Source organism: Thermobia domestica, chromosome 5, assembly GCF_964235325.1.
Source record: "Thermobia domestica chromosome 5, izTheDome1.hap1.1, whole genome shotgun sequence".
NCBI lineage: Eukaryota > Metazoa > Arthropoda > Insecta > Zygentoma > Lepismatidae > Thermobia > Thermobia domestica.
The window spans coordinates 101,809,787-101,836,325 of record NC_137458.1 but is presented as its reverse complement, the minus strand read 5'-3'; the positions used below and the strand labels follow the sequence as shown (position 1 = coordinate 101,836,325).

The 26,539-nt window shown below is 34.5% G+C and overlaps 1 protein-coding gene across 1 annotated transcript in view; it reads left to right on the top strand.

The window, feature by feature from the left end:
• The window catches only part of LOC145684675 (uncharacterized), a 106,818-nt gene extending 98,625 nt beyond the window's left edge, over window positions 1-8,193 (top strand). Inside the window, exon 6 of the mRNA XM_081757061.1 lies at window positions 7,904-8,193. Coding sequence (XP_081613187.1) covers window positions 7,904-7,910 — 7 coding nt within the window. The 3' untranslated portion in view covers window positions 7,911-8,193. The remainder of the gene's footprint in view (window positions 1-7,903) is intronic.
• The last annotated feature ends 18,346 nt before the right edge of the window (window positions 8,194-26,539 follow it).

Sequence of the window (26,539 nt, the reverse complement as noted above, 5' to 3'; positions counted from 1 at the left end):
TCATTGTGGGTAAGTGAATTGCCCACTTGTCAGGATGAAGGGCGATGGTGATGTGAAATGCAGGGCTGTCAGAGGTACTACTTATAATAATTGGATTTGTAATATCCTATGTTGCCGTAAACCCTCTTCAAGAAGATAACTGTTAATTTTAGCTTTGAAAATGTTACATAAAGAGTTTTATTGCTATCATTAGGTTGCATATAAATCTCTTTATTCCGGAATTATCGGATTTATTTTACCGCTTAACTTTCACATCTCTTCTGATTTAAGAATACTTAAATCACGATTATCCCCTTAAGGTCAATTAGTGATATTTTAACTTATTTCGAACCAACTATGTATATGGCTAGTCTTGTTATATGGGAATAATTGAGACTAGAAGCAGTCTACAGGCTACGTTCAAAAGAATCTTGTCAGACCTCCTGATAAACCACGTCTTTCAGCAAGGTGAATTGTGGCAATCCGATACTAACACGAGGAAATCTTCCGGTTCAAGTGAAAGCTTCCATAAGAATCAGCACCCTAATCAGTGGTATGTGCCTTGCTAATTTTTCTCCAATGTGAAAGTACCTAATTTTATTGTTAAAAATGAAAAGGTTTTTATTTCAAACAAGTTGTCATTACAGTTTTCATATTTGAACACAACACTCATGAAAAGTCATGTTAAAGCGCGACCTACTCCTGAAAAAGAATATTATCTGTTTTTAGTTCCTCGTGTTCCTCAAACTACATGCGGAATTAGTGCAAGTGCCTTCCGCTCGCATTACCTAGGTACAAACGCAATGGCGTATTTAGGGGAGAGGCTTCCGGGTTTAAGCCCCCCCCCCCCGAAATCTTACTTACTATAGTAAACTATATGAAATATCTTGCAGAATTTTCACATTTTCAGGCAAAGCCTCCCCCCGAAACAAAATCGTAAATACGCCACTGTACAAACGGCTACGATCTTGGTACTAGCACATGTTTCGGTTTCCAGATCTCAAATATTTATATTTCAGCCTGATTATATGTATGAATCCGAAATTTCAAATCTAGATAAGAGGCACCAAAATTCATAGTTTATTCTCGGTGCTCATATTGTGATTTACTAAATAATTATTAAAACTAATTGTAGGGTATACATTTGATATTTTGAGCAGACTGATCAAGATAAATTTACGTAAAAAGTAGTCAATACTTGTCTTAACTGTTTATGTTTTCTTAACTGTCAATGAAATAGGTGCATTGAGGAATTTTAAATATTCATCTCGGTCCTGCAACCGAGTGGAACTAGATTCGACATTTGAGCTCTCATCCGGATCATTTTTTTTCTTAAGTAAGCCAAATATTTGATCTTTAGAGTAGAATGAAGGAAACAAATAGACTTGTCAATATTCGTCTTAATTTTCTGTTCTCTTCTTCACTGTCAGGACTTCGTGAATTACTTTCGGCGAATTTTAGATATTCATGTTTATCATAATTTGGATGGGATGTGGGTTTGGATAACAATCAAAATCCGACATCCGAATCCACATCCGAGATCCGAATCCAGATCCGAGATTCGAGATCCGGTTCCAGATCCGAGATCCGGATCCAGATCCAGATCCGAAATCCGAGATCCGGATCCAGATCCAGATCCGAAATCCGAGATCCGGACCCAGATCCGAGATCCGGACCCAGATCCGAGATCCGAATCCAGATCCGAGATCCGGATCCAAAGGATCCGGACCCAATCAGATCCGGATCCGGGCATCCCTACTATATAGTTGATTTCTTTACAAAATGTTCTCATCATAGAAAGTTTCGTGTACTGTTTATTACACAAAACATATTTCATCAGGGAAAAGGAATTAGAGATATGATCTTCAATTGTTCTTATCTCGTATTATTTAAAAATCCGAGAGATAAATCACAAAATAAGGATAAAAGTAATCAGCTCTCCTAGGAATCCAATTTTTTTCAACAAAGTTTCAACAACGTAACAAAGTTAGCATATGGATATTTATTAATTGATTTAAAAGAGGATACACCAGATGAACTTCGTTTTCAAACAAATATGTTTTCTGATAATATTTATCATCACGTATATGTTCCAACGAAATAGAAGAAGAAGAATAAATGTTTATAATGTTAGTTTTAAACTGTGTTTCTTCATTCTTGCATTATGTCTCCAAGAGTAAAACACGGAAATCTTCGTACGCTGAGCAAAGCAAATCGAAAATTGAAAAACCTAGTGTGGCCAACGCAGACTCTTCAGTGATTCGTAGTATTTGCGAATGTTGTTAAAATGTATTAAAAGGGAATGTACCTCTTACAAAGACACAGAAAGCAAGATTAAAGTGATACAAGAGGACGCTTAGATATCTTGTGAAGAAAGGTAAATCCATCCAAAAAAGAAGAAACATTTATTAGTGCAGCAAAGTGAATTTCTGCCGGCATTATTAGCTCCTATTTTAAGTGGTGCATTATCAAGTTTACTATCCCGTTAGTGCAATGGAACACGCAAAGAAAATGATTTTAGTTCCACCTGAAGTTCTTAATCGTATACAAATACCAGCATCATCACCAGCAACAGTCCTGGAGAAAAGTGAATCGAGTTTGGATGAGGGCATTCAACATATTTTACATTCATCATCGCTTAGTGATGAAGAAAAGTGGAATCAATATCATATTCTTCAAAAATATTTACATTTAGTACGAAAAGAGAATGATCCAGTCACACTGTTGATTACGTCAACTAAACCAGAGAAGCCTGAAATAGGAGAATAAATATTCTTATCTATACTCAAAATGTTTCGTAAAATGGCTGAATTACTACTACATAGAATGAAACATGATTATAATATCACCCTGGTATAATAAAGGAACTGTATACTTGAAAGGAGATAAACTAAAAGGATTGAAGAAGGTATACACGTTGTAGATTTAATATGTGATGTGTCACGATCACGGAAACATACAAATCCATTTGGAATGCTAACAACTTTGTAATTATGTAAATTCTAATAACACACCTGAACCACTTATTGGAAATTCAAAATGGTTTGTCATATATTTTGAGACAAACTAAAGCATGACAAGTAGCATCATTGTCAAGGGAAAAATATTTCTGAAATCATTTGCAGGAGACGACCAACAAGAAGCAGAAGAAGAAAAGAATAAAGGAGTATCTGCTAAAAGGAAACGTACAAGTAAACAACCACTATGGTTAAGATACAAACCAGAAACAAACAATTAACCAAGATTTACTACAACCGTTCACATCCTGCTTCGTTTTCAACTGCAAAAAATTGTGTTTAGTTACAAGGAAGAAAATTCCTATACACTGTATAAGAAAGCGGTTACTGAAGCAAACTTATACGTTACACAAGGCACTACGTCGTCGTTTTAAAAGAGATTTCCATTTAGTGAATAACTTTGATGATCAGTGGGAAAGTGATATTAATGATCTTCAATCTCTTCATAAATTTAATTATGGATATCCTTATTTTCTTACAGTGATAGATGTGTTCAGTGGATATGCCTGGGCTGCACCATTAAAACCTAAAAGTACAAATGATGTCTTAAAAGCACTAAAATTGTTTTCAAAGACAGAAAACTCCTACACTCATGATACCTGTTTTATACGACGTCTTCATAAAGACATAGACTTGCATTATCACCAAGTGTTAGTGCGATGTTGGGATTTGATCTAAACGTCGTTGTAAAGGTTATGCAACATGGCCAAAGAATTCCAAATTTACATTTAGGACTTCCATCTACAGTGTATGTAGAATGTGATATAATACAATGCGTATTTGCTGGAAATACAGTAGCACCATTATTGCGTATCATATATATGAATCATGTGAATCATGCATTTGCTATTAGTGTTATCGAAATGTTTAATTCTCCACATTATGTGCCTAAAGAGAAAATGCATTTTGAATATATCAAAATAGATATAAGAGATAGTACAGGCTCTTCACTGGCATTCACTTTCGGAACTTTATGCAGTAAACTACATTCTCGACCAGTGCGCCAACATCAACAAATATGTATTATTCACATTTACAATATTATCAAAAACAAGCTCCTTCTGGAACTGGAAACGTTTATGTTGAATCAATTTATCAAGTTGTATTTGGTATTGGAAGTTTGCTTGGAGGATTATTTCGTTCTGTCATGACATTAGTAAAACAAGGAGCTAAAACAATTGGAGAGGAATTATTAAAATCTGGAGCAAACGTTATTAATGTCATCATTGATAAACAACGTATTAAAAATTCCCTTCATCAACGAACGGGCGAAGCGAAGTCATTCTTACACGAAAAATCTAAAAATAAACTGAAATCCATGCTAGGATCTGGATATCAACGAAGGAAAAGAAGAATTACACATCGTTTTACCTTTAACCCTTCATCACGTACGCAGAAAACAAAGAAAAATCAGTCGTATAAGAAGAAGAAATTATCACACCATATATTTGATTAAATCATAACCATTTTGGCTTTTTTACATCATGAATCCTGCGAGTGTGTAAAAACTCAACTAGAAATGTTTTCTTCAAAACCAACGCAAACCAGTACTTTAGATAATCATGTTGTTACATAAAAATAGTGATGGGTAAATTCCCGGGAAGATTCCCAAAATGGGAATTTATTCGGAAATTTATGTACAATGAGAAAGAAAATTGCATTTTATTACTATATTATGATTTCAAAGTTGAATTATGTTTTATATCACAGCATATTATTACTGTTGTCCACAGAGGATTATTTAAAATGTATATATTCTGAACGGTACTATGTTACTTTATTAACACTTTATTATATTTAGAGAGTACGCAGAAATGTATATTTATTTACAATATGTTCTATCAATTAAATATGTGAGAAAAAATTATATAGTAAATTATATAGCAATAGTTTAAATTTTTATATGTAAGTGGATTTGCTCAACTTGACTCTATTACTGATATTATAAACACATTAAATTTATAAATGTTATAAACCAATTAGATTGGGAAAATGCTAGAAGATACATTTCTCACCAATTTATCAATATTTGCGCATAAATATTTATGTTTACAAAATTTGCAAGATACTTACTTATCTTAATATTTTAGCACGTAACATTGCCATACACGACCTTTCATTCTACCTATGTCCCGAAATTCCATACGTTAATTCACATATAAAAAAAGTCCGAGTACCTCATCAGAAATTGGAGTCACAGAGAGGAGACAGACCGACGTCTATTACTAATGGTGGTTCAGGGTTTATTAATAGTACCTAATCTTTATATCTACATAATTCTAAATTACTTTACAAAATGATTCCATCATTTGTAAATTAGTACTTTGCTAATTTTAGCTGTCCTTTAGCATTGGGTCCAGTTTTGTACCTACTTTTTTGCGATGTTCTATTCCGATGCGGTTGTTTTATGGTTTCATACGTTAAATTACGTTACCAACATTAAATTAAGACAACATTGTAAGAGCGAACGTTTGCGAATGAAGGCGGGTTAGAGCCGCGCATGACACGCTGTTTTATATCTTCGTTACCAACAATTCACTTACTTTTCCCACATAAATCACTTTCACTTACATTTCCGTTCTTTATAATTCCCCTACTCCCTTAAAAATATGTTCGATACTTTCTTGAATACTTGAACATCACTATTAACTAATTTCTTCCGTAAATCATTTTACTTTTTGCTAGTTTTGGCCTCCAATACTAAACAATTACCCTACATTTTTGTGCAAATGGAAATGGAATTTAAAAAATAATATTCTTAGTTATATAAAATACCGTCAAATAATTTTAAATTTTTTAACCTCCAAATTCTTTAAAACGTAGAAGTAAATCATAATATATTAAAATAAAGTAATTAGTCATATGGTTCTTACAATTTGGAAGATAAAGTAATGAAATAGAAATAAATTCCTTCCCGGGAAATTATAAGCCAGAAAAGAAAACCGGGAATATTCCCAATTTTTTAAATTCCTTTCCACCGGGAATATACCTACTGTCCATTACAACATACAAACCAATCAGTTCACTAGCTGATAATGCACCTATATAATTTGTCATTCCAGGAACAAGTAATGAATACATAGATCTACCACATACTCTTATTTACATCGAAGCTCAAATCGTTAAGCCTGACGTATCAACATTTGCTGAAAGTGATCAAGCTGTGGCTTATATTAATGACTTTCTAAATTCTATGTTCAGTGAAGTGGAAGAGTATTTAAATACCAAACTGATTTCATTTCCACCTCATAATCATCCATATCGATCATACATCGAAAAACTGTTAAATTAGTTGACTCGGCTAAAACTACTCATCTTCAATTTTGCATTCCTTTTTGAAGAAATTGCTGGATATATCGATGCGATATCTAGTGGTAATAGGGGATTTTAACGACGTTATGAATTAACAAAAAACAGTGCAAAATTCGACGTGCTTGGGCATCTTTATTGTGATATTTTTAATCATTATAAATTTTAATCGAAGGAGTAGAATAACTCATCAAGTTAATTCCTTAAGCCAAACTTTTGTCTCATCGCTAGGGATTCGTCTGTTGAGGCTAAAGTGAATATTTTAGACAATGCTTCACATATTAGAAAATTAATGTTAGTCCTACAATAAAACTAGCACATAACAAGCTTCTGCAATCAACAACAGCCAAATATCATCTCGCAATAGTGCAAATGAAGTCATTCGTCATTCCAAAGGATCTTCAATCAAAAACAATTAACAATTTATTTATGGGAGTTTTACCAACTCGATTGATTGTGACGTTTACTCAAAATGATGCCTATACAGAAAGGATAACTTCAAATCCGTTACATTTTAAACATTGTGACATCAATTTCTCCTCATTATATATTGATGGAAAACCAGAACCTTCAAAACCTATACAACCAAATTTCGAAAACAACCTCTATGTTTCTTCATATCATACTTTATTCTGTAGATCAGATATTCACTTTTCCAATCATGGCAACAATATTCCTCACCTTGACTTTCCTCAAGAATACACTATCTTTGCTTTCGACATTACGCAAGATGCAGAAGCCAGCGCTGTCCAGCATTGGATGTCATCAAACATGGATGTATTCACCTAGAAGTTCATTTTAAGAATCGTCTACCAGAACTAGTCTCACGCACCACATATGGCGAGTTCCAATCTCTCTTAGAAATGGATCATCAGATTAACATCATCACGGATTTTAAAAGTAAGTTATTATTAATATTATTTAAATACCGTAACATACATGTACATGTCTACATTTTTATACATGATGTCTTCTACACTAGATTTATTGCATGCACTTCAAACGAATTCTTTACTTCATAATCATTACATAGGTGTATATGCGGCGAATGAGTTTCCAATGCATGTTCCACTACCTGCAGCTATCATTATAAATACAGATCCTGCTAATAAAATCGGTACCCATTGGATTTCCGTATATATTAACACTATTGGACGTGCCTGACACTTCGATACATTTGGATTTCCTCCATATCTAATGCAACATATTCAACTTCTACGTACAAATTGACTTTCTTATACATCTAATAATAAACAATTCAAAGTATGAACTTGTCCCTATTTTTCATACCTATTCCTTTGCTTTAAAGCTAAGGGAAAATCCTTAAATGAATTTCATGATACCTTCTCATCAACTTCAGAGAAAAATGACCATCGACTGTTGTATTTACTACTGCAGGTAATCATTTTTCTTGTATACATATTCTCATGTCTTCATTATTATTATTATTATTATTATTATTATTATTATTATTATTATTATTATTATTATTATTATTATTATTGATGTTATTTCTTATTTTTTTCGTTTGTTTTGTATACTTTTTATTATACATAAAATAAATTTTAAGTTATGTTTTTCAATGTTTTGCATTTCAGAGAGTAAAAGATCGTCAGCGGGTGTATGGGCAGCATCATTGAACAGTATGACTTCAATCTACGTTCCATCGTCCCCACCACAAGCAACAGCAGCATCCTCATATATATCATCTGTGGAGTCATCAACAAGTGGCCAAAAAAGACTATTCAAGAACTGTGTGTATTGTGTAAAAAAGTGACTTTTAAAAATCATTTGCACGGTGAATATGAAGAAGAAAGAACTGATGAAATCCTTTAAGAAAAGATGTAATATTCTTACCTACGTTTTTCTTGTGTAAATATTATCATTAATAAATACTTCGCATTATTCTTTTTTTCTCTTTGAAAAGAAATGATTTATTTCTTATTTTCTTCAATTTCCAACTAAATAAATGTTTTACGATCAATTATGTAATTTAATAAATGTACCATAAAACATTTTTAAACCCCGTGAATTAAAGAATGTCATACTATGTTTTTAAAAAGATCTAGAACTCTTTTTTAATTCAATGATATAATCATATAACTAAATAATATTGAATTCAAATACTTATTCCTTCGAAAATTAAATCAAGTAGGTGAATTCAATATTATTATTATTGTTATTATATAACTGTTTTTAAAATTTAATATTATTTTTAGTTTCTTTTTTCAAAATAAACAAGATTAATCATACTTAAGGTAGATTTGTATAATAATAATAATAAAATAATAATAATAATAATAATAATAATAATAATAATAATAATAATAATAATAATAATAATAATAATGATTTCAAATACTAGCTTTTATTTAACAAACATTTCAAGTATATGCATTCATTACTATTATTATACATAACACTTATAGTATACAAGCAAAAAAATGTTAGGTTTTATCTTAAAAACAGTACATTAATAAAAAAATCCTATCATATTGAAGTGTATGAAACAAGCACAAAACACAGATAGAACATCTGAGTATATTTTTTTTATTTTTGAATTTATAACTACACAGTTCAGTATAAATGCATTGTCTTCTTCTTTATGAACAGACGTCACCTTCGTTAATACCCTCTGAAGGTTGAGTACCGGTTTCCTCTCTATGGTTGTGTCTGTAAACTATCAAACAAATCAGCAATAATTGAATCTTTAAATTTTTGTTGGCAAAATACTTTCATTTCCAATTTTAATCTTTTACCGTCACTGGTCACATCACTGTTCTTATTAAGAGATACACTTGGAAAACTGATGTTCATACCGTTAATAATAGTCTGTTCATCACTGTATGGATTCCAGCAATTACTCTGCAGGTAAGACACTGTGATTGTACAGGATTGCGAATTGTATCTGTACAGAATTGAAAATATTCACGTAGCACAACACTGCAGACTTTACTGTTTTTCACAGTATGTTCAATATACGGTAATATTTCCAAGAAATAAAGAAAATCACTCGAAGTTAAGTACAGTGTTAAGTCACAGTGTTTCGAGGAGCATGAAGTGATCCTCTCTTCTTTAACGTCACTAATGTTTCACCCATTAGTTTTCGCACTACCAGTTCGTTTTTTTCGGCAAGAGATTTTATAAATGTAATTTCCGCTTGAGAATTCAAATAGTCCGTAACAAGCGGGGTCAAATGTACCAGTTTCTCCCACTCTGCGAATTTAACTCCACTCCAAACATAAGTCCTTTACCAACACGAAGCACTGACTCAAAGGTATCACTATTCAGTCCAATACAAATGAATTTAGTTTTCATTGAATTAAGTCCATATTCCACATTTAAAATGTTACTCTTTCTTGGTATCCATAGTTGATGCACAAGCACTCAAATACATGTTACTCCAGTAGCTGGTCAACAGAGAATAACGACACTATGCATACAGATGAATGCGCATGAATGAAGAAGAGGAACGAAGAGGAAAGTACATATTTCATCTTGTTTCTACATGACACCATACACTTACGATGAATATATCAACTCAGTAAATTCAAGATCGTGCATGTTACGTCCAGATACATTAAACGTCATTCCTTTATATGTTAAACATACATTTCCACTTTGTAAATACGTTAATAATACACCATTATCTGCTCCCAATATTTCAGTACAGCGTCCTGGTAAAATCACTTTTTCGCCTCCTTCAGATATTGCACATGCCTTCCTACCATATATCGTTGTAATTAACCCACAGTTTACAATACGAAATGTTTCGACAATCTCTAAATCGCGAATTTTTGTAAAGGGTACTATTGATGGCATATTAAGCTTATCTAATAAATTCATTGACGATGCCATCTTTAATATGACGTATCTTCCTTTGCAACAGCTGCTAATGGAATGATCTTCCCAAACACGTACGTTCCGCTTATTTTCTTCGCAGGAGGGGTGGGGGTTGTGGTTCAAATCTAACCAATACACGACAAGAACCGAAAAAGTCATGTTTCATCTTGATCCTACAGCCGACAGGCGTCCAAGAGTATGAGCATACGTATACCGGCTTAGCAACAGCGCCCAGGGAACTTTCTCATGGGAAAATTTTTGATTTTTTTTTCTGACTCAGCCGTCTATGTTGCCTCATTTCTACTATAGTCATGATAGATTGTTTTGTATTTCACAACGGATATTTATCGTGGTTATAAAAATAGTTCAGCTATCCTTGTTTCCAACTATAGCAGGTAGTTATGAAACAGCCACTTTTCTTGACCATCCAGGTAATTAGCTTAGGATTCATTTCATTGACTTAACTGAAAACGAATATAAAATATGGAACATCTGAAGTTAAAATAAATTTATATAGTAGTATGTTATTTCTTTATATAATGTAAACCTTATATGTTGTTTTCTTAAGGCTTCAAGGAGTTACTTCTGGAATTACGATTGGTTCAATTGCTTTTCCCTATGTTGGATACAAGAGGGATGTGATATTTGGAAAGCTGGAAATATTAGGTAATATACGAACAATTTTATTAGCTAAAGTTGTGCTTTGAATGATTAATGAAACCGTTAACTTTGAATTTAAATATTCTTTTCTTTCTCTGTAAGAAGGTGTTCTTTCTTCTTATTTCTATTATTTATGCATCATGATATATTGCACAAGGCTAATGTGCAACTCCAGTGGTAATTACTAACTTGTACATAAAACTAAAGATACTCATGCAAGTACAGGTAGCGAGCCTAATCGTTCCAATAGAGTTAACATTTTGTTTCCTTGCGTAACCAACACAGTGATACAATTCTTCTATGGTTTCGGAATTGAACTGGAGTAGTTATCTCCGCCAGAAAGATATAAATATCTGTAAAGAATATATCCAAATTATTACGTACGGAGTCAGTTTTTCTAGACTAGGAGTAAAGAAGACACTCCAAATTACTGACGAGGAATAATTTTACAGCTTAGAAATGTAAAGCAATACAAGTTATTGTTTTTAAATGATATTCAACACTCTATAAAATACTGAAAGAAGAGGCCTAACTCGTATTTAATGAAATGTGAACAAAGAGAGATACTCATGTCCGGATCTGGTACTTGTTACAGAGGGGGTCTCAATATGAATATAACGTATTACTTCCTAGTAGTATTAATACATTTAACGTACAAATATAAATAATACATCAAATTAAAATGTAACTCAAACACTTTTTGCTAGAAGTGTTCAATGTGAGCACCATTCGTCAGCGTCGTACAACAACGTTCCATTTACGGAGTTTTCACGTAAGCCGTAGTCCGTAGGCTTTAGAACTTGTAGAAACTGAAAACGATAAGGAAGTTGTTGTAAGTGTCTCCTAAAATATCTCCACTCAGACGTCATTACAACCGCTAATTCAAGACTAGCCTTCCGATTCGATTTCTTGTGGCCTCACGTGAGAGACTCTATCCTTTCCTTGAACACATTCTTCAATCACTCTTAGTCGTCCAGTACTCTTCACTTTGCAGATCCACCGGGTATTTTTCAAACTGATGATACCACTAAGGGATCTTATTATCACTAGCTTATTTGCAATTGAACTTAATACGGAAAGTACGTTGCACAGTATCTACAGATTCTGTCTTTGCAAAGTGTAACACACAAAAAGCTTCCTGCTCACTAGTCGCTACCTTTGCTACTGGCGTTTTCTAAATACACAGGAAAGAGTGCATACCGATGTATGCGTTCAAAACTGTTTGAATTGCTCTTTAATTCGATGTATTATTTATAATTGTAATTTAATTGCCATATATACTACAGTGCCTTGCAAGCGAAATATTCATTTGGAACACCTTGCTACGATAGATATCTGCTGGATCCAGGCATATATGTTATCACTCTGCAGATACAGATTGTTTTCCCAGATCACTTCTTCTCTCTTGGAATCTGCGCACGACTCTGATCAATAGAATTTTCCTTAGTTCTTAATTGTTTTGAAGTGAAGTGAAATGAAATATCTGCATTTAATATACCATTCCATATTTTTGCTCTAGAGTTAAGGGAGACAGTGATGATGGTACTGAATTAAAACCCCAAAGCAAGAAGTGAGAGAAACGGGAGAATCCTGACAAAATCCTTGCTCATGTAGTTTCTCCACCAAGATATTAATTTGGTTCGAAAGTAATCAATCCAGAGATTCACACAATAGAGGAACACTGACAGTGAACAACTGATGACTGTTTCATTGATAACTCTTCTATTATCATAATCTGAATTATTCTTTTCATATAAACAGTCTTACCCCTCCCTCGTCATCCTTCCGTTAACTATCTATGTATTCGTACTATCTAGATTTTTAAGCAATGCGACTAAGCCTGAATTATGCGCATTCCTCGTAATTATCAGTTTTACGTATTTTACCCTGTATTATCCTTACATCAATGAAATAGCTTATCGCAGTAGTCCGAGCTGAGTTATTTACTGCATTAGCTTTTGTTTTCATTTTATCTTGTTTTTTATTTATATATATACTAACCTCTGTATTCTTAATATCATGTTTCCTTTGAAAAATTGTACTCATTCTTTTTACTAGACATGTCGACCAAAATGACCAAAGGGCATTCATCTGTGACAAGTATTGCATTGTCCAAAAATCTATATCATTCATTTCTTTATTCAAGAACTAGTCACAATTCTTGTCCATAATTATCAGTTTAAGTATCGATTTTTTTTCTATCCAATGATGCAATCTGCAGAACTCGCTGCTTCAGTTCTGCTACCATATGTCTTTTCATATCACAACGTAAGATATTTTGTTCTAGTTTCCATGGTGAAGCTTTTACGTATGACAGTTGCAATGTTGTTTTCATTATTTTTGCACGTATATTTAATCAATATTATGTAATTAAAAATTGCACCATAGGGCTGAATTTTTTAGAGAGTTCTCGTACTGCCTTCATTCCACCATTCTCTTCGTGTCTCATCATCACCGTCTCCTTTACCCTAGCCGGCATGAATATGGGAACTAAAACTGACAGATATTTTTGTAAATAATAATTCATCATAAATCATGTATGCAATGATTTACTAGAAGGGTGAGCACCAATCCCACTTCCATGTTCTCTCTGGTCCTTCTTTTAAACGCATCTCTCTCCCTTTTCATACTCTAAATCATTCCCAAAAATTAATACATTATTCTTCAATCGTAATGTCCTTCCGACATATGTATATGTCACAAGATTGCTTTAAATTCAGCCTTTTCACAAAATGTTCACAAGGTTTACAAAACAATGGCCGTTTTCGAGCTAATGAATGTAATTCTCAACCAGCTTAGTACGCATTAATATCTGTGTAATAAACTGATATATTTCAGACACCTTGTAACGGTGCAACACGCTTTACAATACGACTAAGAAAATGATGATTCTCTGACTAAACTACCTGAAAACTTATTCGTGATTAGAAATAATCATCAAATTATTGTTTATGATTTGTTTTGCTAAACAATTAATTCTATGGCGTAGGGAATCCTGAGTTTTAATGCCACGTTGGCAAAGCTCTCCACCGGCTTCTATCCTTACGATTTTTGTATCCAGTTTCTACTTTGTATTTCTTATTCTGCGATATAAATTTTAATGTTCTCTTCCCATTTGCGCCTAAGACTTCCTAATGATATTTTTCCGATTGGATATTCAGTTAAAACCTTTACAGGATTCCTACTTGTATTTTGGGTACTTGGTCTCCCCACCTTAGCCTCCTATAGGTGTTAATTTAGCAATGTTTGGTAAACGTTAAAAATTGTGTAGTTCCACGTTATGAAGTATCCACCATTTCACATTACGGTTCCTAGTAGGTCTGATTACTCGTTTGAGGTTTTTTCTCAAATACTTTAAGTCTGCGTTCTTCCCTCAGAACAAGCGACAATATTTCACAGAGTTAAAGCGTATCAGTTATATTCATCCACAAAATTTGTGAAGACCAAATATTTTGAACTCAATAATAACGCAAATTTCCTGCTTTCAATCGACATTGAATTCCTTTTTGGATATGATTTCGGTCTGCTAACTCTGGCTCATAATATTTGAAAGCAAACACTTTTTTGAAAAGTATTATTTGTTTACTATGTATATTAAAGTACGTCCTGTCAATATTGTTTCCTTTTATTTATTAAAGTAACATTTACATACTTCACAACTCAAATGGTTCTAAGAATCAGTTTTTAATACACTGGTCACCCATTTCTGGTTCCCGTTATTAATACTGTGCGAATCAGTATTTAATCTTGCTAATTTTGCGTATCTCCGCTGCGTTAATTCACTTTCTTAGCTTAGTATTTGATGATTATAATGAGAGTTCTCAAAGTTCTCGCGTTATTTATTTTCCAAGTCGTGCTGTTTCGAAATATTAAAAATGAAACCAAAATATTGTAAAAGCATTTGCACTTTGGCACTGAAATTTTGCAGGACTCAAAACATTTTCTGAAATGTTAGCAGGAAAAATAAGCATGCAGAGCCTGGCCCTTGTGTGACTTAGAACAGCCGGTTGAAGGAAATCAAACACATCAATTGGGCTGTGGTGTTTACAAAAACAGAACCATTGGTGCCCGTACCTGCAGCGCATACATTAGTCCTGTACATGTTATTTGCAGTGAACTTGCATTAAACGAGTAGGAGGGCTACGAATTTAAAATTATATGCTACTGCGTAAGAAAGTAGAGAAAACCAGAGAGAAACCAGGCACGTGGAGAAGTGAAACTAGCGACAGAGCAAATGGTGGCGAATACAAAGAGACTGTTGCATGGGATTGACATTGGTTGTTTTGTAGCTGCTGCTATACCAAAATTCGGCCGTTGACTTCTAGATATTAGGCCTATTACAATGAAAGTGACGACCCAGCAAAATAGTTCGTACTAACCTATGCACATAAAAAGTACTAGATCTGGGGGGAACGTACTATAATTTTATCTGCTCGCGTTTCACCCAATTTATGACTCTTACGATATTAATATCTTATTAGAAACTTTCCCCTCTCTTGTGGGTGGGGGAGTGATCCCAGAATCTTGAAAGAATCATTCAGTTCATTTTTTTTACAGTGAAATTTCGATACAAACCGTGCAAACTACTTGCATTCTTCCAATTTTGACTTTACACCACCAAACTAAAAATCCTCGTAGAATCCCTGCTTAATTGCCGTATTAGGAACGACTATAAAACCACTAAACTAATTAATAAAGGGTGTCGGGAGAAAGCAAAAATGGGCTTATTGACAAAATCAATTTTTAATTCACTTATAAAATATTGTTTAAACTGATAATCAAATGTATAATATTTGTTTACTGCGGTCATTTATTAGTTTTAAGCCTTCGTTCTTGGACACTTTTCTATTTCCTATTTTCCCCAATAGAATGAACCATACGTTACAGCACAAAGTCGATAGAAATGAACGCGTTTCTTCAGGACACCGTTAATATGAAAAGCAAAAGTCAAGACTCACTTCACTAAATGTAGTCTTCTACTAAACGAACAGCTGTTATTATCCATTACTGAAGTAGAAGTCCCGGTTGTTCACGTAAGTCCCAAAATTATTTAAGATTTTTGTTAATTTATCACTTAATATATTTATAGTTTCACTTCAGCGTTTAAAATAATATATCATCCAGCTGTTAGTTACTTAATACGCTATTCACAGTGGAGAGGGGTCGCACTCACAAAAATGTACTGAAAGTATTTATGCATTTCTAGCAGATTTTCTTAAATCGATTAAGTGATCAGAAATAGCAAAATATGAGCTGAAGAATCTATCAACTTTTTTCTTTGTCCGTAGGAGTCCATTCACTAACAGAGTTTATACTTGATTTCCCAATTTGTTCTTATTGGACGAGAAAGGTATTGGATTTGTTGGTAAACGTACTAAAGCACTAAAATATTACAAAATATACAAGATCTAGTACGAAAGTTCTAGCGGTGGTCACACTGGTCGTAAATCTCAGAAACAGATTTTCTAGGGTAGGTATCACTGTAGGAAGAAATCAAAAATAGTTTCCTCGACACAAACTACAACTATATCGTTCTGCCCTTCCTAATGCTGTGTCTAAAAGAAGCATTTCGCTTATAAAATCCGTGTCCGAGTTCTTACCGTTTGGAGGTAAAGGTTTCAAAATAATGTTTCAGGAAGCCTGCAAAATCTCAATACCAAACAAATAGATGTATCTGTTATAAAAACCACGCGAAATGATGTTCCCCTTACCTTGTGCAAACAAGTGAGATCACAATGTTTGTTATTCTTTATGTTTCAAAAAGTAGCAGAAATTAGAAATTAAGTAACATGAGACCTTCGATAACTCTCACTATCATTATCAGATAGTAAATGTAACAAATAAGTTAGCACAGGGGAGATGCCCATTATTAACAACTGTAGATACAGGTTGCCACAGAATTAATAAAAAGAATAAAGAAATGATTTGCGAAGAATGAAAATGTTAGTTTAATTATTACTAAAAATATTAACAATACAGGATGAGTCATAATTATGTTTATGGGATTGGACAGACTGTAATATTTGTAATTCTGGACAAAAAGTTTTGATGTGGAAACACCGTGTTGCCAGAGAGTGGAGATAACGGTAACTGAACTTAGAACAGTTAGTGTATCCAGACAGGATTGGTTATCTCTCGTACAACGCGTGCGTTGTGTGAGTTTGTGTTTTGTAACTAGGAGGAGATGAGACTAAGTTTGGGAGTCGAGTATTGAGGACATGTACTCTCTATGTTATCAATTGCAATAATAAACAATTAATTTTGCGCTACTAATAGAGTTTTGTATCTGAAGAGAGAAGATAGCAAATAGGACACTAACGCGGGTCTATCAAGCTGCTTGCGACAATGTTACTCTTTGTCTCCAGGCATGTGTCTATTTGGACGGTGCATTGGTGGCCCTTGCTATGAAGAACAGAGATTAAAGTCTTGTAAGGAAAAGTGCGAGAGTAATTTGTTTGTTGCACTAAACAGTAACCAAATAATAAACAATAATTTTACGCCAATTTATAATCAGACTTATTCCTTAAAACAGTTTACCAAAAAATACCATTATTTTCTGAAACGTTTTGTATTCTGACGGAGGACTAAAATCTATCAGTTTTGTTGTGAAGAGGCTGGTGCGAACTAGATTGATTGAGAAATAAGACCAACATTTTACAAACGGCAGTCGTCTAATAAAACGGGTTCTCTGCAAAACTGGTTTTCTAGATTCTCTGCAAAAAAGTCTCTGATATATATATATATATATATATATATATATATATATATATATATATATATATATACAGATGGTGATCAGAAAAATGGAAACACCTGAACGAAATTGCAGGTTACCAGATTAATATCGTGTCGGGGCCACCTTTCGCGTTCAGAACAGCCTTGATGAGACGTGGGATGGAGACATAGAGGTCGTGAATGGTAGCAAGTGGAATGTTACACCATTCCTCGTGCAGGGCATCGTCCAGTTCTGTGAGAGAGGATGGAGGTTGAAATCGTCGCCGGAGCCGTGTTTCCAAGACGAACCACAGAGGATCAATTATGTTGAGATCTGGGGATTGGGCGGGCCAGGGGAGGTGTTGAACTTCATCCCGATGTTCCTCAAACCACGCTGCAACAACCCTAGCTGTGTGAATGGGCGCATTATTATCCTGGAAGATGGTGTCAATGTCCGGGAACAACATCCGGACCATAGGATGCAAGTGGTTTCTAAAATTGCGAGATAATCGTTGGCAGTGATTCGTCCGCTAAATGTGACCACAGGACCCAATGAAAACCATGATATGGCGGCCCACAGCATCATCGAGCCGCCGCCATGTTTCACAGTTGGGCGAAGACACTGCAGATCATAAGCTTCTTTGGGCGTACTCCACACATAAACACGGCCCGTGGTTGGGAATAGGGTGAGGGATGACTCATCCGACCATATCACGCGTTTCCAGTCCTCAACGGTCCAAGTTGCATGGTCGCGGCACCATTTGCGTCGTGCGAAAGCGTTATGGTCTCTGATGAGCGGTTTGGCTCGTGCAACACGACCCCGTTTGTTCATGATATGTAATTCGCGGCGGACTGTGATTGTCGAATTACGGTGGGGGAGGTGCTGACTAAGTTCCTCCGTCTCTTGCTCCGCAGTGGCACGACGGTTCTGCGTGACAATGCGCTTTAATACCCGGCGTGACCTGTCACTCATGATTTTCTTCCGCCCACTGTTCCGCTTCCCCGATGTGCTTTTCCCGTGTGTTGTGTAGGCCGTCATCACCTTCAACACTGTCCCACGCGACACACCTAACACAGTAGCTACTGCCGTCACACTCACTCCACATAACCGCGGACCAACGATTTGCCCTCTTTGAAAATCTGAGAGGTCTCCCATTTTACACTACCTCCGTCTGCTACAGCCACTGGACACTGCTGTTCCACTGCGCCTGACGTAGTATGGAGACCGACCTAACACACCACCACTAGCGGTCCGGCGCTGCGGGCGCCACGACACCACTGCCAACCCATACATCTGACGTGTTGCCAACTACAGGTGTTTCCATTTTTCTGATCACCATCTGTATATATATATATATAACTACCAGCCTAAGGAAGGGCAATGGAAAAAACTACCTTAGTGCTAATTATTCAATACATATTGTATTGTTCGGAAACTAGAATATTGTAGAAGCTAGATAAGGAACATTTAGAGAGTTTGGAAGTATATTGGTGTGAGATGGAAAAGAGAAATGGACGATGAGAGTATGTAATGAAAACGTTGTAACATAGGAATGTGCAAAAAGTTTGCTTTGGAGAAGCAATCTTCGTAGGAAGTCCAATTCGATTGCGAAATAAATCTTACGAAGGAAAATAGTCTTCGTATAATAGAGGGAAACATGGGATGGGAAACGAGTAGTAAGAACAAGAACAAAACTGATCGATTATTTGAAAAATAGAAGAAACTATGGGTGTTTAAAGAGAAAATAGGAGATTGCCAAAATTTGGGGAAACATTCCCGAGGCCTAACGTAAGAAAACAGAAAGAAAAATGTTCTTCATTATTTCCAGGTCCTACTTACAGCTAGAAAACTTAATAATATATCCTCATAAATTTTCATTCAAAATCTTGCATAGTTTCAACAAACTCACAGACTTATATCTGAGAACAACATGTAGCATTGGCATGAGCTGTATGTCAAGTCACGTTCCGCCTTACAAGTTGGAGAGAAAGACGTAAATAGACGCTGCAATGAAAATATATCTATGCTGCAGAAGCATAGAAATAAGGTGGTCTATCCCGGAATCGAAGCTGGTCTGTTTTATATTATGCAGAGAACGGAATAAATTCTGATCACAGTGAATTTCACTACAATGTATTACAGTGAAACCATATTTTCTACTGGATGTTAGCTATGGAACAAATTCGTAGTGGGATCCCAGCGCTTCTGATGAAGAGATTAAATTTAAGTAGAAGATCAATATGTTATAAAGGGCTCGCATTAACAGTAAGAAGTCAGGTGAAATGCTTCTAACTATTGATTCTTACGGAAGTTTAGTAATGCACCGACAATGTGTGAAGTCTAGATTTCGCCTGTAAGTTCTACCCTCCATTCCTAGACATCTGACTTTCCAGATTATTCTTAATTAGTTCTTAATTCACGTGGCACTTCACTTTCTAGGAAAACCTATATCAACACCAATTTTGACTAGAAATCCAATCCGAGACTGCGCTCAACATATGTCATGATTGATACCTTTAGACGTTTTCCTATAATTCCATATGATAGTAATATATTCTGCTATGATACAAAGACCTAGAACCAGGAATACACCGAAAATACTTTGGACATAACCCGCCAGCATATTCAGTTGAAAAGAACTGGAAAATAATAATTAATCATTTTACTCTAGTAATTCCTTATTTATTCACTGAATAATGATCGACAACAAGCTCACAGACAAATTAATTTACATACTTTTTTCTACATTATTAAAACGGCTACTACGAAATATGTAAAAACTTTCCATCCACTACAACATTCTCCTCCTCTTTTTTTTTATTCAGGCGTATATCTATCTGGACATTTGCGCTGCCGCTCGGAACGACGTAATGACGTTTCATCCTAAGCACAAAAACAATCCGTGTACTATATATAAATATCTTACTAACACTTATTTACCTCTATACAACTCTATTAACTTTCTCAAATCACGTATACATCTGGAATACCACAATCGACATTTCTATGTACCCAAACGCAATATCTGGTTACTAACAACAAATCTTCAGATATTTTTGTCTAACCGTTAAACTAAGTGGCGTTAATCACATTGTCGTGTTTTCCAACTCCACATCTGGCACTAACAACTTGGCCTTTCACGCCAACCCTACAACATTCTCCCTTCCTTTTTTTTACTACTTCTCTTCGAGAGATCAACACTACTGACTCTCCGGTTTCCACAATCCTTCTTCACTTCGTATGCCTTTGCACGGCCTTTTTCTTCTAATTCATCTGTCTTAGCACTTTCTTATTTTCTTCCTGTGATTTCACTACTAACTCTCCGGTTTCCACAATCCTTCTTCACTTCGTCTGCCACAATCCGAAACAAAAGACGTGTTTCGCATTTTAAAATTGCCTCTTGATGTTTCACCATCGGAAAAATCCCCCTTGGAGAAATCGTATGTCCCAGATATTCAATCTCGGGTTGTAAAAATTGACATTTATCCAAACGTACTTTAACGTGATACTCTTGTAAACATTTTAGTACATTATTAGTGCGTTCAAAACACTCTTCTCTATCATGCCCAGCTATTAAGATGTCATCTAGAAATGAAAATACACCAGGAAAATCTTTTAAAATTTGCTCTATTACCCTCTGAAATATAAGGGGACTGCACGTAAATCCAAATGGTAACCGTTGTGGCTGAAAAAGTCCCCAAGGCGTATTAACTGTAAGAAAAGGTTTCGATCGATCATCAACCAATATTTGTTGATATGCCATCCGTAAATCAATTACCGTAAAAGCGGTCATTCCTAGCAAATTGTTAAAAATATCTTCTGGTTTAGGAAGTGGATAAACCATCTTTTCTAATACCTTGTTTAACGTCACCTTATAGTCTATACCTAATCTCAATTCTCCATTCTTTTTCTTCACCACTACCATTGGCGTAGCTCAATCCGAGTATGATACTGGTTTCCAGATTCCTTGTTTGACTAAAACTTCGACATCCTTCTTCACTTGGTCAGCAATAGTATAAGGTAATTGGTAATATTTTCTAAATATCGGAACAGCATCAGGCCTAACTGGAATCTGACACTTGAATCCTGCAATTGGCTGACTAACAGAATCCGAAAATATGTCAGAAAATTTCTGCCTTAATGTACTCCTAATATCATTCCTCATTGTATAATTCATATTAAGAACTGTATTGTCTGCCGGCTTTTGAAACAATTCTCTCCAATTTTTAAACATGACATCCATCCATGGCCTCCCCATAATAGGATGATTTAACTTATCTGTGACAATCACCATAATCATCTTCTGAGCAAATGTATCTTTCTGCACTAATAATCTGATTTGGTCTTGCACAAATAGATGAGCCTTCCGCTGCCTTTAAATTAATATCCGAAGTTTCTAATTGAAGATTGCTAAAATATTTGTAATATATGCTAATTGGCACTACTGTGGCAGCAGCTCCTGTATCAACCTCAAATTTCAACGGAATATTGTTGCAAAATAATTGTATCCAACATATATTACTTCTATTTACTCTTTGTTGTTTCTCTACCAAACTACTTAAAAAAAGTGATTTAGACTGTTTTCTATTTTGGTTCGATTTCACCATGCATCGTCGCCAGTTGATAACTTTAGACGTTTTCCTATAATTCCATATGATAGTAATATATTCTGCTATGATATAAAGACCTAGAACCAGGAATACACCGAAAATACTTTGGACATAACCCGCCAGCATATTCAGTTGAAAAGAACTGGAAAAATAATAATTAATCATTTTACTCTAGTAATTCCTTATTTATTCACTGAATAATGATCGACAACAAGCTCACAGACAAATTAATTTACATACTTTTTTTCTACATTATTAAAACGGCTACTACGAAATATGTAAACACTTTCCATCCACTACAATGATATTCACCATCCGTCCGAACAGATGGTGAAACTTTAATTAAGTAAAACAAATAAATTTACTATACAGAAAAAAACTCAAGAATTTCGACGTCAATTTACATTCAAGGCCAGTATTAGTGATTTAAAATGTTATTATGACGGCGCATAGCAACAACTGTAAATGCAACAACCCTAGCTAACACACAATGATAGAAAAAATAGCAATAGAAAATATAATATATATTTTGTGTCGTGACGGTCACTGTACATTATAGTTTCAATAGCGCCTCTTTTCTATAATTTTATTTGTGTTGACTTAGAAGTGTTTGTAGTCATAATTAGTCTCGTAAGCATGCTTTACAAGGAAAATAAATTATATATTCAAGAAACATCATTCTCAAAGAAACTTACTCTAAAATTACTTTTTATATCTGCCATTATCATTTAAATGCATGTGGCTCTACTCGAAAACGTGTTTAAGATTCAAATACAGCCAAAGCTTTTATCTAATATGATTTTAATGAGTATATTAAATGTATATTTACGAAATTTGGTTCCTAAAATTTGACATGTATCCCTTGTTCTGGTGGTGGTGTGTGTGTGAGAGAGAGAGGAGGGGGAGTAGGTATGGCGGACGTAATAAGAATGATAAATATTCTATGTAGTTTGGGAAAGGAATCAAGACTAAGTTTCCGAACAGAAACTTTCTGTATATTCAAACTAATTTACTCGCTGCTACTTGAGTTGGGTTTCTGGTAGCTGATTATTAAGTACGGTTGGTTGTAAGCCTATGTTGTAGTTACTCTATCATTATTTCGAGTGGTTAGCTACTGTCAATAGAAAGATTAATGTTTATGAATTGTATGAAGTTTGCGAAATAAATGAAAACGGTTTATGTTGATTTGAAATAAGTTGTTCAGTTGTTTGTACTGGTCAAACATTAGTTTCATTAAATAGATATTGTAGTGATCTACCTAACACACAAGAATGGATAAATAACTAATGTAAGCACGTTAAAGAGATTTTGGATTATAATAATTAAAATAGAGCATGTTCGATATCTAACTTTCAAGTATTCAAAAACATTTTCTATTATCTCGTAAAAAAGTATAAAAAAGCCGTCTTTCCGTTTCTTCAAGTGGGTAAAATAATATATTGTCGAAATCCAACCTAAAAGGTTGACTTTTACTTCTTCGCAGAGGAGGAGCTGAGGTAAGGAAATATGGAGAATGATTGGTGTCAGACAGTTATGATGTCTTATGTGTAAAAAATTACTGGCATTAGTTTTGCGTATAGTATATTCTGTTATCTTAGGTGATAAATGGAAAGTGTGGTATGTAAGATACGGAGAACTTGAGCTAATTGTTACTGAGCTTTTACCATGGAAAGTTAGGTTGTGTCTGAAGGGTAGACGACGAACCGAACCCAAGAGGACGAGGATTACATTAGTATTATTACCTTGCATATTAGAAATTTGCCTAATTTTCCGAAGTATGTACCGTAGAGCGAAACACCTATGTAGGAAAGAAAGGCCCCCTCGATATGTATAGTAGCCATGATAAATCGTTTTATAAGACAAACCCCTTTTAATTGTAGTTTCTTTTTTTCAATTCAGGGGGCACAGGAGATCGTGTATTCCATTTAAATCCGTGTGAGGTTACTCCATGATTAGACCATCACCTTACATACATATGAAAGGCAGAAAAATCAATTTTGTATAATAAATTATGACAAATTGGCAAAGAGTAGCCAGACACACCTTCAAAAGAGAGTAGGGTATACATCTATCGCAGGCACGTAGTCAAGAGGGGTCCAGGGCAAGACTAGAAATGAAAAAAAATAAGGAAGGACGAAACAAAATGAAATGAGAAAAAGAAGGATCAGCGTTGAAAATAAAAATCTACGGCAAGCTTGTGGTTACTCTTTCTTTTGAGGAGATTTGTATTACTTTCAATACATAGTGGTGAGGTGAGCGAGATAACCTGGAAAAGTCAGTAAATTTGACATCTCTAGAAAAGTTACGGAATTCTCAGAATTTCTGCTACTAGTCAGGGAGATTTCAAGATTTCTGATGCATAGTGCCGTTCTGTAACAGCGTGGATATTTTTTTATCATAATTTTCGTCATCACATCCCTGTTGTATTAAACATGTTATTTCAGAAACAATTTTCTACTGCTCCTTTAATTTGTCATTTGGATCAGACAGTAGTTAACATAATAATAAAAACAAAAATCTATGCGGAAAAACTTGTTAACAGTTGATTCAACAGAGAAAGGAACGCACATATTTTAAAGTATTTTACAAGACATTATTCAGTATGTAGTTTTTATAATAGTTGAGGTCATAATGAAAGGAAAATTGTTATATTTGACTGAGGAGGACGTAAATATTGTAAAATATTTTTCAATAGTTTTTTTTATCTTACTCGAGATTTCTTCATAGTTTGTTATTAAAATACTTAAACATATTCTCATTTTATTGTCCTAACTGTCCAATATTTGTTAATAGTAAAGTAATTTAGATTGATCGAGCTTTTGAGTCTCCAGTATTTCATTTCTCGCCCCCCCGCCCTCATTACGAAATCCTGGCTAAACGAACTAATATATATCTTCAAATATATAACTTCATAAGTGAGTACCTCAGTTCACAGATACCTGTGAAATAGCATAAAGACCTACGTTAAAAGAATAAATATCAATTTAAATAAAACAAAAAATCAAAGGGAGAACGTGAACGATCTCTCTCGTAAAAGGGAGTGTGATGGGACAAATATATGTGTACCTAGTGACATACACCCATAGAAGGGAAGTGATCATTAAAAGGGCCATAAAATAATATCTTAGAGGGTAATAGTAACAAAATATCTTTCAAATTTCCGTTTTGAAAGATTTTGCCCACAAGGTACAGTACATAAGTCTTCATGTCTGCACACCTAATTATTACCAAAGCTTTAGTTTCTAAAAATAAAAAAATTAAAGGGTTGGGCTAATGTTTCACTCACAAAACTGTGACTGGCCGTCAATCCACTCAAACTCAGAAGATAATTAAGTTTTAACCCAGGAGCCATGTTCCTGATTACTCTTCTAGCGTGTTGTTTATATAAAATTTCACAAGAATGACAACCTGCTGAAGAACGGCGATGGAAGAGGTGCTTGCCCAACATGTTTGCGCAAATTCGACTTGGGACATATTACGCCACCGTGAGGGCAACGGAACCAGTGGTTTCCGTCGTTCATCGAAGAAGCCTTGCACTTCCGGGATACATATTGTAGTATACTAATTTTTAAAAACCCCAATTTATTGTAAATATTTAAGCTTTTGTAAAAATCTATGTAAATAGTGCAAAGCTAGTTTGAGTACAAAATATTAACTGTCTGAATCGAATGAATTAAGTCAGTGTTGCTTCTATGATCTAGTCCTCTTTATTAGAAAAGCCCAAAACTTATTTTATTCTATCAGACATACACGTGAAACTCCCAGACATAGACATATGAAAGGTATGTGGATTGCATTTCGCACTTTTATATAAAAGGGCCACCAACGTTCACTTGACATCACTTCAAGTCAATACTTCAGTTCTAGGCTTGCCATTCGCCTTAGGAGTAACATAAGCTACAGAGAAGGCGGAGTCTTTGAGGTTTCCTACAACTACCTCAAGGATCACAATGTAAGTGTATTTTCATATTACCTTATCTGATAGTTTCAGATTCCCCAATTCGTATCTCAACCACGGCCTTTATTCTCATTATAAGATCGAGTAAGGAAATTAAAACCTGATTATCACTCAATTATCATTTTCCTATTCTCTTTAATTCATGTTTGTCTCTCTATCTATCAATATTCAGTGAAAAATCAACTTAAGATTTAGATAGATGGAGAACCTATAGTCAAGGGTTCGATTCTCAATTTACGCCCCAATATTAAGTATTCTTCACAGAATGAAAATATGGCAAGGCATTGTCCTACTGCAATAAAACTACTGTTATTTGAAGAATGTATATGGCTTTATAACACCACAGTTTAATTTTGTCAATATTTTGCAGTATGCCGAAACATATATAATTAACAATTGCTAACTAATAACACTAATTTAGAATTTACATACCAGCTGAATTACTTAA